The sequence below is a fragment of the Watersipora subatra genome, chromosome 5 (assembly GCF_963576615.1).
Source record: "Watersipora subatra chromosome 5, tzWatSuba1.1, whole genome shotgun sequence".
Taxonomy (NCBI): domain Eukaryota; kingdom Metazoa; phylum Bryozoa; class Gymnolaemata; order Cheilostomatida; family Watersiporidae; genus Watersipora; species Watersipora subatra.
In genome coordinates this window covers 32790843-32804590 of record NC_088712.1, presented here as the reverse complement: position 1 = coordinate 32804590, position 13748 = coordinate 32790843, and the positions used below count along the sequence as shown (strand labels likewise).

Here is a 13748-nt window from a genome sequence, read left to right as displayed (position 1 = left end):
AAGAGAGAGCTTATTTTGTGATCCAACAGTCTGACTAGGCTGAATTTAATCAAGTAGTAAGGCGACAAACAGAACATTGCCATGGCCGTAGCACTTACTGTAATCGCTTTATCATTTCCTCTGGACTCCATCGGGGAGACCAAGGGTATGCTCGTGAACTTTTGCTGAAGGGTTTGTCAATATCATCTGTATGATAAACTGAACAAAAAGTTAACTTTGGTTGCTCCTTTGGAAAATAAGCAGGCATAGTAACTGTAAAAGTAAGAGTGCTTGTCTGAAATGGCTGCCAATTCCGTAGGAGAGAATAATAGCCTCCAGAGCTGTTTCAATGTGAGATAGAAAACTAAAAATGATGCAACTATGGATTGACTAGGCGAATGTTCGGCGTTGCCGGGGTAATAAAAAAGCTTTCAGACAGAAAATCTACTTATATTTAACATATGCAACATTTACCATTCTAAATGTTAGCCTATAGTAATTATCTGATGCAATCACCTGGTAAAAATCATCATCACTAAAAATAGTAACAAAACAACATGTTAACCTTAGTAACTATGGTTACCTACAATAACTTTAGCGCATTTTGTGGTTATGATCGGCAAGAAAATGTGACATTACAATGTACTAGGCGCAGAGTTCTTACCTTCGAGACAGACGTATAACATAAATGCTGAATCTAACTTAAATGAATTTAGCTTATTAAAAACATACTCGAAGGAAGTTTTAGTATGCATTTTAGTAAACTCAACTAAACTTTTATCACTCATCTGTTCGCAAACTCATTTTTACTATAACGGATGACCTTGAACTGAGATGCAATCGCCAAAATTTAATTTTGAGAGAAATGTTTGTTGATATCATATGGCGGAAAACAAATTAGTTCTAAAAGGTTCATAGAGTTAATAGAGTTTTAATTACTACGTCACTTAGCCTGTGCAATTCAGAAAAGGGTGTACGGTGTGTGATAAGAGCGATAAAATCGCAAAAGCAGTGTAGCTTGGTGGCTAAATGCATGGTTTGAAACTCGCAGTTGCAATCTCTTCTAGTTCAAATCCAGCAAAATGTGAGCTTTCAATTCCAACTGGTCACACCAATTCACAGAATAGCAGACACACAAACACTTACACTTATATATAAACTAGGTGAATGCCCGACATCGCCCGGGTAATGAAAGCCTTTGCACAAGAAATTAATTTTTATTTAACATAACAACAGTTACCATTTTAATTTTCAAACTTCATATCATGAGTGTTTTGCGCAGTTTAAATAAATAAGGAGAAAAAATAAACAACTGTAAAGGTTTTCAAACTTTTTCAAACAACTCTAACTTTCAAACTTCATATCGTGAGGAAAATGTTTTGTGCAGGTCAAATAAAGTTCAAACAAAGGTCAAATAAATTAAGAAACAAAATAAGAACCACTATAGAAGTGTTTTAATGTGAAATAATTAGCAAGTAAATTAAGCATTAATTAGTAAAATTATGTTATTGAGCTAATTAGGTGTTTTCTAGCATGCCGGCATGTGGATATCAGCTGATATCAGTGAGCTGATATTCACATGCCGGCACTCTAGAAAACACCTAATTAGCTCAGTAACATAATTTGATGAAATATTTGCTGTATACTATAATTATATCAGACAATAGTATTAAGCCCTCAGCTTTATAAAGTAATTTTATAGTGTGTACATTATACATTTTAGTCATGCTACCTGAAGATTGCAACGTGATTGCTTACTTACGCGATCATTACTACTAGTAGTAGTAATGATTTTAACCTGTAAGTTTTAATAGACTTCATATACATATATATATCTTATATATCTTATTCTTCTTTCTCCTTATATATAATCTCTCAAAATCCGTCTGTTTTCCGGCTATAGCTATTATTAGAACAGCTGAGCTGGACAACAATGCAGACTCAAAGTCATGGCTTACCATCATTGGAATCCTAACCTTATTAACTAGCTTAGTGGAATTTTCTATTGGCAATATGCCAGGCTACTAGCTTGAAAGGTACAGTTGTTTGACAAAGTTTTAAAATCTCTACAGCTGTTTTTATTTTTCTCTTAATTTATTTCAACTACACGACACACTTCTTTCATAAAATGTACTTTGAAAGTTAGAATGGCAAATGTTGTTATATGTTAAATACAAATCAATTTTCTGTCCAAAGACTCTTCTATTACACGGGCGACGCCGAATGGCACAGCTAGTCTATGTACTAATTCCTGATGAACAAGTGTTTATATATATTTATATATATACATAGATGTATATGTACATATATACACACATATATATCTATATAGGTATATGTATATAGGTATATGTATATATATACACACATATATATACATATATCTATGCATATATGTATATACATATACTGGAGCTCATATATATACATATTTTTCAGAGTTTGTCGTCTGTTTTGATCTTGGACCCTCCCATTTGCCAGGTTAACACCATACCGATTCAGCCACATAAATTGATAGACTAGCTATGCCATATATGCCGCATATATGGGAGCAAATACCATGTCGCAAATTCACGGTGTACTGTCATTAGAAGCCCTAGCTATTAATAGTAGTAAGCTTACTGAAATTTTCCATTGCAATGTGCCAGGCTAATAGCAAGTGGCAAGCAACTCCAATTACTTATCATTGTTTATAAGCTGATTTTAATACCCTGGCAATGCCAAGGAGCTCAGCTAGTATATATATATATATATATATATATATATATATATATATATATATATATATATATATATATATATATATATATATAGATATATCTATAAAGAAACAGATATAGCAACTCGTAAACTGCTGACCATGCATGGAGCACTCCACCCAAAATCTGATACTACTAGATTGTATCTTGATAAGAAAGATGGCGGTAGGGGACTCAAAAGTGTACAGCAGACAGTGAAAGAGGAGGAGCAAAGCATCAAAGCATATGCAGCCTCCATGGCCATCTCAGATAAGTTGCTAGCTGAATTTCAATCGGCTGCTCTTACAACGGACCTACGCCCTGATGATGAGGAAATTGACTGGCACACGAAACCTCTTCATGGTGCTTACCACCAACAAATATCTAAGGTTGGCGATCTTCACCAGACATATATGTGGCTGAACAGAGGAAACCTAACGGCCAATACAGAGTCGCTAATCATGGCAGCCCAGGAGCAAGTGCTCCCAACAAGGCAACTCCAAACGAAAATCTATCACACTAGAGACGATCCTAGATGCAGACTGTGCAAAGATGCACCTCAGACCATCCAACACATCATCAGTGGATGCAAGCAGCTAGCAGGAAACGCATACACTGAGCGGCATAATCATGTCGCAGGTGTTGTGTATAGAAGTCTATGTGATGAGTATGGCCTTAATAAACCACAACGCTGGTGGGAAGTTCCTGGTAAGGTCAATGAAAATGACCGCGCTAAGATCCTCTGGGACTTCTACATCCGAACTGACAAGCATGTCCTAGCAAACCAACCAGATATAGTGGTGGTAGACAAGGAGAACAAGAGGGCTACTATAATAGATATAGCAGTACCCAATGACTACAATATAGCCAGCAAAAAAAAAGAAAAGGTAGAGAAATATCTCCCTCTTGGAGAAGAGATTGAAAGATGCTGGAATGTAAGAACAACTGTAATCCCAGTAGTCATTGTGGCACTGGGCGCAATAACACCGGCGCATAAAATGTGGCTTGCCCAAATACCAACAACAATCAACTCAGGTGAGTTGCAAAAAAGTGCGCTATTGGGAACAGCTAAGATCTTGAGGCGAGTGCTCAAACTCCCAGGTCTCTGGTAGGAGACCCGAGTTAGAGCAGAATTTACCACCCATACGGGGTATCCGGGGTGAGGAAACAATTTTTTCATATATACATATATATATATATATAAACTCAAGTGTTTGTCATCGTATGTCGAGATGATAGCGATTGGTTAAAGAATAAGCACGTTTGCACGCCTCTGCAGTCGAGTGCACATTGGAAAGTTCATGTATTGATTATATGCACAATTATTCCGAAAGGTAGCAGATGGATGCATTATTTAGCAGTAGTGCGCTTGGCTTCACATCTGTGCATCCGAATGTATGGGATCGATTCCTTAAATATAACTCATATTATAATATAATATAAATTATTATATTAAATTATAGTAAAAATTACTATAGAAACATAGAAAATATGGACACCTGCTATGTTATGGCACCAGTTATACATATTAAGTTGAGATACGGACACATTTGCATCTGCTATACATATCAAGCTACACCTGCTATACTTATGGAGCTAAGATATGGTCACACACACACCTGCTATACCTATGGAGCTAAGATACGGACACACGCACACCTGCTATACCTATGGAGCTAAGATACGGACACACGCACACCTGCTATACCTATGGAGCTAAGATACGGACACACACACACCTGCTATACCTATGGAGCTAAAATACGGACACACGCACACCTGCTATACCTATGGAGCTAAGATACGGACACACGCACACCCGCTATACATATAAGGCCAAACCTTGTAAGATAAAGTGGAAGTCTCGAAAATTGATAAGAATGCTAGCAGTGAGATATTCCTCAGTGTCGATCTCCAAGATGCCTCTGTAAAAGCAGACGAGTAAAATACTGACTGTTCCAGCTCTAGTAGTGATAGTTTTGTGCCACCTGTGGCACCAGCGAAGCGAAAAACAGCATAGACACATGTTAAAGATGAACTTGCACAACGTTTCGGTAGATTTTATCAGGGAGGCTCGGCATTTTTCTATCATTTGAGATTGTTGTTGATTTTGAGGTGATCTGACTGCAGGATGTTTCAAGATTAAAATCGAGAAAAACTTGAATATAGTTAAAATGCTTGAATTTTAACATCTAAATGCCCGCAACACATTAATTATTTCTGTTGTGGTCATGTAGATAAAGAAGTGGCTGTGTGCACATCGCACATTCATGGCTTGTGATGATAGGTAAAGGGGGGGTAGAGCGGAATCAGCTTTATTTTAATACCAAAAAAACCTATACTTGACAAGTATTGTATCTACTCTAAACATAAGTTGGTCCCCTCAGGAAATGATGGCCATACAGAACTAAATAAGATATTTCAGAAGTTGTCTACCCGACAGAATCAATAACTTAATCTTTTTAAATGAATTTACACCAAATCTTGTAGGAATCTTTGCAGGATTTTTGATATTTGAGGTTTGATTGCCAGCATGTTTCTAGATTAAAATCAATAAAACTTGATCGCGATTAAAAGTCTCAGAAGAAAAATACCAGCGAAATGATGGGAGTAGTTGTTATTGTTGTGATAGTTTATATCGGCTGTAAGGCTATTATATTATTGCGTTAAAGTTTCTGTTGTTTGCGTTAATGTCCCTATTATGTTGGTATATTTGTAATAATAGACGTCATAAACGCGCTTTCGATTGACCTGAGTGTTCAAATCGCAGTGAAGTTTTAGCAATTTTAACTTTGAAACATCCTGGCCATCAGATCAACTGAAATACCAAAAACAATCACAAATAATAGAAAAATACCGATACTTTCTGATAAAATCTACTAAAATTTTGTGTAAGTTGATCTTTAGCAAGCTTTCCATATTTGTCTAAAAGTACATATTAAAAAGATTTCATGCAATTTCAATAACTCATAACATAACACAATATAACCACAATTGAGTCACAATATAACCACAATTGAGTCACAATATAACCACAATTGAGTCATAATATAACTACAATTGAGTCATAATATAACCACAATTGAGTCATAATATAACCACAATTGAGTCATAATATAACCACAATTGAGTCATAATATAACCACAATTGAGTCATAATATAACCACAATTGAGTCATAATATAACCACAATTGAGTCATAATATAACCACAATTGAGTCATAATATAACCACAATTGAGTCATAATATAACCACAATTGAGTCATAATATAATCACAATTGAGTCATAATATAACCACAATTGAGTCACAATATAACCACAATTGAGTCATAATATAACCACAATTGAGTCATAATATAACCACAATTGAGTCATAATATAACCACAATTGAGTCACAATATAACCACAATTGAGTCATAATATAACCACAATTGAGTCATAATATAACCACAATTGAGTCATAATATAACCACAATTGAGTCATAATATAACCACAATTGAGTCACAATATAACCACAATTGAGTCATAATATAACCACAATTGAGTCATAATATAACCACAATTGAGTCATAATATAACTACAATTGAGTCATAATATACCCACAATTGAGTCATAATATAACCACAATTGAGTCATAATATAACCACAATTGAGTCATAATATAACCACAATTGAGTCACAATATAACCACAATTGAGTCATAATATAACCACAATTGAGTCATAATATAACCACAATTGAGTCATAATATAACCACAATTGAGTCATAATATAACCACAATTGAGTCATAATATAACCACAATTGAGTCATAATATAACCACAATTGAGTCATAATATAACCACAATTGAGTCACAATATAACCACAATTGAGTCATAATATAACCACAATTGAGTCATAATATAACCACAATTGAGTCATAATATAACCACAATTGAGTCATAATATAACCACAATTGAGTCATAATATAACCACAATTGAGTCATAATATAACCACAATTGAGTCACAATATAACCACAATTGAGTCATAATATAACCACAATTGAGTCATAATATAACCACAATTAAGTCATAATATAACCACAATTGAGTCACAATATAACCACAATTGAGTCACAATATAACCACAATTGAGTCATAATATAACTACAATTGAGTCATAATATAACCACAATTGAGTCATAATATAACCACAATTGAGTCATAATATAACCACAATTGAGTCATAATATAACCACAATTGAGTCATAATATAACCACAATTGAGTCATAATATAACCACAATTGAGTCATAATATAACCACAATTGAGTCATAATATAACCACAATTGAGTCATAATATAATCACAATTGAGTCATAATATAACTACAATTGAGTCACAATATAACCACAATTGAGTCACAATATAACCACAATTGAGTCATAATATAACTACAATTGAGTCATAATATAACCACAATTGAGTCACAATATAACCACAATTGAGTCATAATATAACTACAATTGAGTCATAATATAACCACAATTGAGTCATAATATAACCACAATTGAGTCATAATATAACCACAATTGAGTCATAATATAACCACAATTGAGTCATAATATAACCACAATTGAGTCATAATATAACCACAATTGAGTCATAATATAACCACAATTGAGTCATAATATAACCACAATTGAGTCATAATATAATCACAATTGAGTCATAATATAACTACAATTGAGTCACAATATAACCACAATTGAGTCACAATATAACCACAATTGAGTCATAATATAACTACAATTGAGTCATAATATAACCACAATTGAGTCATAATATAACCACAATTGAGTCACAATATAACCACAATTGAGTCATAATATAACTACAATTGAGTCACAATATAACCACAATTGAGTCATAATATAACCACAATTGAGTCATAATATAACCACAATTGAGTCACAATATAACCACAATTGAGTCATAATATAACCACAATTGAGTCATAATATAACCACAATTGAGTCATAATATAACTACAATTGAGTCATAATATACCCACAATTGAGTCATAATATAACCACAATTGAGTCATAATATAACCACAATTGAGTCATAATATAACCACAATTGAGTCACAATATAACCACAATTGAGTCATAATATAACCACAATTGAGTCATAATATAACCACAATTGAGTCATAATATAACCACAATTGAGTCATAATATAACCACAATTGAGTCATAATATAACCACAATTGAGTCATAATATAACCACAATTGAGTCACAATATAACCACAATTGAGTCATAATATAACCACAATTGAGTCATAATATAACCACAATTGAGTCATAATATAACCACAATTGAGTCATAATATAACCACAATTGAGTCATAATATAACCACAATTGAGTCATAATATAACCACAATTGAGTCACAATATAACCACAATTGAGTCATAATATAACCACAATTGAGTCATAATATAACCACAATTAAGTCATAATATAACCACAATTGAGTCATAATATACCTACAATTGAGTCATAATATAACCACAATTGAGTCATAATATAACCACAATTGAGTCATAATATAACCACAATTGAGTCATAATATAACCACAATTGAGTCATAATATAACCACAATTGAGTCATAATATAACCACAATTGAGTCATAATATAACCACAATTGAGTCATAATATAACCACAATTGAGTCATAAGATAACCACATATGAGCTAAAAGCTCATTTAGCTGCTTTAATAATATTCTAGCTAATATCCATTCGCTCAGCAGAGAAAGGTATTTTAAAGGCTATATGTCAAACCATTAACTGATTGTAGTGGCTACCCGTTGCCCAAATTTCTTTTTCTATGTTGCTTATGATCTTGATATTTGAATTTTTGTATTCAAAACAAAATTTGGAAAACTTTCCTGGTTGAAATGAAATTATTGCCAATAAAGTTATACATATACATGTATATATCTATATATATTTATATACATAATACCAAAAAACCTTATTTAAAAAACCTTAATTTATATGCATATATATATGTATTTATATAGATGTATATATATTTATATACATATATATTTATATACATATATATAGTTATATACATATATATATTTATATACATATATATTTATATACATATATAGTTATATACATATAATTATATATATTTATATACATGTATATATATATTTATATACATATATTTATATACATATAATTATATATATTTATATACATGAATATATAAAACTCAGTGTTTGTTTGTCATCCGTCTGTTAAACAGTTATAGCGATAAAGTTTGAGGAACGAAAAATTCGTTTCATCCTGGATTTGAACTTGGTACCATCATTTTAAATGGGGAAAACGCTTTGAACTACAATCTTCTTTGATATACAGAGATAGTAATGGAACAAATTAAATTTGTGTGCTAAGGTTCCACTGTATTTTAAAAAGTGCCACATTTTTTTATGTGAAAAGAATCATTAGGTGGATGACTCTGAGAACATGTAAACAACCAGCGCGTAACATAATCAGTCATGTAACGTAACCAGCCGTGCAACATAACCAGTCGTGTAACATAATCAGTCGTGTAACGTAACCAGTCGTGTAACATAACCAGCCATGCAACATAACCAGGCATGTAACATAACCAGCCATGCAACATAACCAGGCATGTAACATAACCAGCCGTGCAACATAACCAGGCATGTAACATAACCAGCTGTTCAACATAACCAGGCATGTAACATAACCAGCCATGCAACATAACCAGGCATGTAACATAACCAGCCATGTAACATAACCAGCCGTGTAACGTAATCATTGTTGAACCAACTACATCAAAAGTAGAGCTAGCATAGGAACTAAAAGATATCCTAAAATACCCTTCAAACTTTTCCTGCAAGGCCTCCAGGTATGCCTTTCGCTTCCCCAATCCATTGTCAAGCATGCCAATACGATCTGTGAGGAAGTCTTTCAGTTCTGTGATATAGCGAGGCACATTAGAGCTTGTCATCGTGGGAAACTGTATGTTCTGTCCAAATACTCTGCAATACTGGTGTGAATGAATTGGTTCCAAAACTAACCAAGACAGTAGGTAGGTACATGTAGATCTGCATGTTTAAGAATATATTAACCCAACAGGTAGGTAGATCAGCATGTTTAAGAATATATTAACCCAACAGGTAGGTAGATCACATGTTTAAGAATATATTAACCCAAAAAGGTAGGTAGATCTGCATGTTTAAGAATATTTTAGCCTAACAGGTAGATAGATCACATGTTTAAGAATATATTAACACAACAGGTAGGTAGATCTGCATGTTTAAGAATATATTACCCCAACAGGTAGGTAGATCTGCATGTTTACAAATATATTAACCCAACAGGTAGATAGATCACATGTTTAAGAATATATTAACCCAACAGGTAGGTAGATCTGCATGTTTAAGAATATATTAACCCAACAGGTAGGTAGATCTGCATGTTTAACCCTTTCAGGTCTGCTAGCATGTTATGTAATCATTGTTAGGCAGGCATTCCTGAGCAACAATCAAGCAAATTACCAATTTTCACTAAATGCGCCATTTCTCATAGGACTCAATTTTGTTACAATACATGCTATAATTTTTGAGAAGCTTATAAAATTTCGGTTATGATGGTACTTTCAAATTTGAGCTGTGTCTATTTTTCATCAATGCACAATTGTGTGAACATGTCATATTAGAAAATTTGTACAAACTTTGAATTTACCCATGTAAAATATTGCTGATTTATTCACAGAAACACAAAATAAAGGTCTGAAAGATGTGGTAATATAATATGGTAACATATATGTACTGTGAAATAGTTCAGTAGATCACTGGTTGCAACAAAAACATAATGAATTGTGACACATACCACAACAGACTAACGCCAATACTCAGTTTGGTTGTGGTAGCAGTCCAACAGTTACTATCTCTTTTGATGCAGAGGTATACATCACATTCTTTGCACATGAAAATTGCTTTCACAGATCGAGCACCCTAATGAGATCGCTTTGTCCGACAGAACTTCTCTTGACACACGCAACACTTGTGACTGTTAGAACCAGACGGGTCAACTATAGGGGTGTGAGTGGTGGTGAAATCCAGTGGAGGTTCAACTTTGATACCATCACCTAGCCGTCGCTTCGGTCTCTTTGTGACATACTGTCAGCCTCCAATCAGTTCATGTATAACATCTAACTGGAATGTTCGGAACTCTGTAGAGGGATGACGGTCTTTATAGAGTACAAATGCATTGAGCATGGCCCACATAACAGATCTACACTCGATCTCCGTGTAGGACTTCCTCAGACGGTCGATTCGACTCAAAATGTCATTGAGATCAATGCCTCCCATGTACTTGTTGTAATCTCTACCACTGGGAGTGGCTGGTACTATGATCTTGTCTCCAGCCTTGCTCATCCTTTCTACGGTGCACTCTTCATGTTCAGGCAGGTGTGCATTGCTCAGGAAGTCGCTCGGCTGATTGTCCATCCACCTAGTAGCCACCATGCCTGTCTTACTACACCGAAGCCATTCAGATGTTCTCTGCTTGCCACAGTCTTTCTTCTTTTTAATAAGTATTTTAGGAAAGTTTTTCCTGTTGGTCATCATAGTGCCACAGCCAGAAAGTCGCAGCTGGCGCAGGTAGTGTAGCAATGCAGGTGAGGTGTAGAATCTGTCAGTGTAAACGATGTGACCTTTATCGTAAAGGCTTTGACAAAGTTTCAACATTACTGCGGAAACCAGCCCCACAGTCTCCAAGTGTTCAAAGTCTCTATCCTTTTCGCAGTAAATGTCAAAGTTGAAATTGTAACCTGTAACCGAATCACACAACATCCATACCTTCACCCCCCACTTCACCGGCTTGTCCTTGTGGTACTGCTTCATCCCAAGCCGTCCGTCAAACGGAATCATACACTCATCTACAGAGACATTCTGATCGGGCTTGTAGTGCATCTCGAATCGTCTCTTCATGTATGTCGAGAGATTCCGGATCTAGAATATCCGGTCGTATTTTGGTTCCTCTCTGTCTTTTGCTAGTACAGTAAAACCCCAGTTCTCGACCATAATCCGTTCCAAAACCCTGTTCGAAAAGCGATTTGTTCGAACACCGAAATCATTTTTCCCATTACAAATAATGTAAATCGTTTTAATCCGTTCTTACACCCTGAATGTTCACCTTTTTAGTATTTTATACATTATTTTATGCATGAAATTGCACATTAAAATGCTGACCAACACATAAAAAGCAATGTATATCTCAGAAAATGTTAAGCAAAAGGGCGAAGACACAAATAACAAACATATATGTAACCCAGGCTAATCGTACGTTCGCGTTATCGTAATCTTCCATACGAAAGATTACGCTAACATGAACCTGTAAAAATAGAAAAAGGATAAAGAAAAGAAGTATGAATAGGATTTTTTAGGATACACCTAGGATACATTTTTTTCGATCTACACCCGTACGTAGCTCAGCATCCCACCTTCACGTACGCACTCACGCGTCGTACCGGCGTTCGAACTCCGATTTTTGTTGGAACTACGAATCAAGAATTTCTCGAATTTTTTGTTCGGACTCCAATTTGTTCGAACTGCGAGTCGTTCGAAAACTGAGGTTCCACTGTAGTTCATCACAGTAGTGGAGTATAGCATTCTGTTTGTATCGATTCTCACTGGAAACACAACCAGGACCTGGCATGTGCAACAAGTAGTCCACTTTATGGCTCTGTGACCAGATGCTGCTCTGTAAAAGTTTGTAGGCCGTAATAGGCTTTCAGCTCGTCTCTATCCAATCTCCTCCACAGAGCATAGCCTGATGGAAATCTATCCTTGCTTTTCCGGTAGTCAGCATTTCTGTTTGTATACTCGCATATCTAAAACATAAACAATGAGCTGTAATAGATATTGTTTAAGTAATCTCCAGTGTATGCAACAATATAATTCATGTAGTTTACATTGTTATAATTGTGGAGTTATAATTCAGTTTGCCATAATCTAGTGCAACCTGTTACTCTTTGGTGCAACCAAAAGAGCTAGGTTCTATTATTGGTATTGTTTCTATCATTCAAATCCTCTTTGTTGGCTAGGCTAGTGCCAGTACCAACCATGCACACATGTAGCTTCAGAGAATATAAATCTGATAATTTTTGGATACAAGATACACAAAAATCCTGAAATTACAATCCGACAGAGCTGCGAAAAATACTATAGTACAAGTCTAATATACGACATGCAAGGACACGTACATGTATGCATGATGTATAATAAATGTATGTACAGTACAATGTACATAGGGCCTATAGTATACTCACACATAACAGTACAATAAAAAGTACATACAAATATTTTATACAGTGCATCCCACACAAACAACATTATGCAAAATAATTTTTTAATATCCATTTGAGCACAACATACATCCAAATTTTACTGATTAGTGACAGGTTTATAATTTTTTACAATGTTTACTGTTTAGCTTACCTGATCCAAGATTTCATCTGTGTAGAATAATGTCAAGTAGTCCAGAGGTTTAGCGTCTAAAGGGAGAGTGTGAGAAGGTTCAATGTTACTGGGTGTGTAATCAAAGGCTGGAATGAAATGAAAGTTGGTGTCATCCTTGAAATCAAATTCTGAGTTCAAGTCACCATCCAGCAACTGAAATACAGCCTGTTGCTCTAGTTCTCTCTTCCTTAGCACTGCTTCATTGTCATCTAGTTCTTCCTCACTATCTTCTCCATTGTATGAATCACCGTGTGTTTGTTTTGTAGCTTCAAAGTCAAAATCTTCCCATTCTGACCACACTGAATCACTCATATCATTACTAGCCGCCATTACTAAACTACACTAATTTGCACAATGAAGCTTCATGAGATTCAGCAGTGCTTTACTCCAAAGGTTGTCATAGGAACATATGAAAGTATTATATCATGTTGATAGGCAACAATGTCTTTGTCTGAACAAGCCCATA

General features: G+C 34.7%; 1 protein-coding gene across 1 annotated transcript in view; it reads right to left on the bottom strand.

Moving 5' to 3' along the window:
* The window catches only part of LOC137396147 (BRISC and BRCA1-A complex member 2-like), a 29817-nt gene that overhangs the window by 480 nt on the left and 15589 nt on the right, over positions 1 to 13748 (bottom strand). Inside the window, exons 7-9 of the mRNA XM_068082301.1 lie at positions 9635 to 9796; positions 4560 to 4642; positions 99 to 252 (exon numbers count right to left, since the gene is read on the bottom strand). Coding sequence (XP_067938402.1) covers positions 99 to 252; positions 4560 to 4642; positions 9635 to 9796 — 399 coding nt within the window. The remainder of the gene's footprint in view (positions 1 to 98; positions 253 to 4559; positions 4643 to 9634; positions 9797 to 13748) is intronic.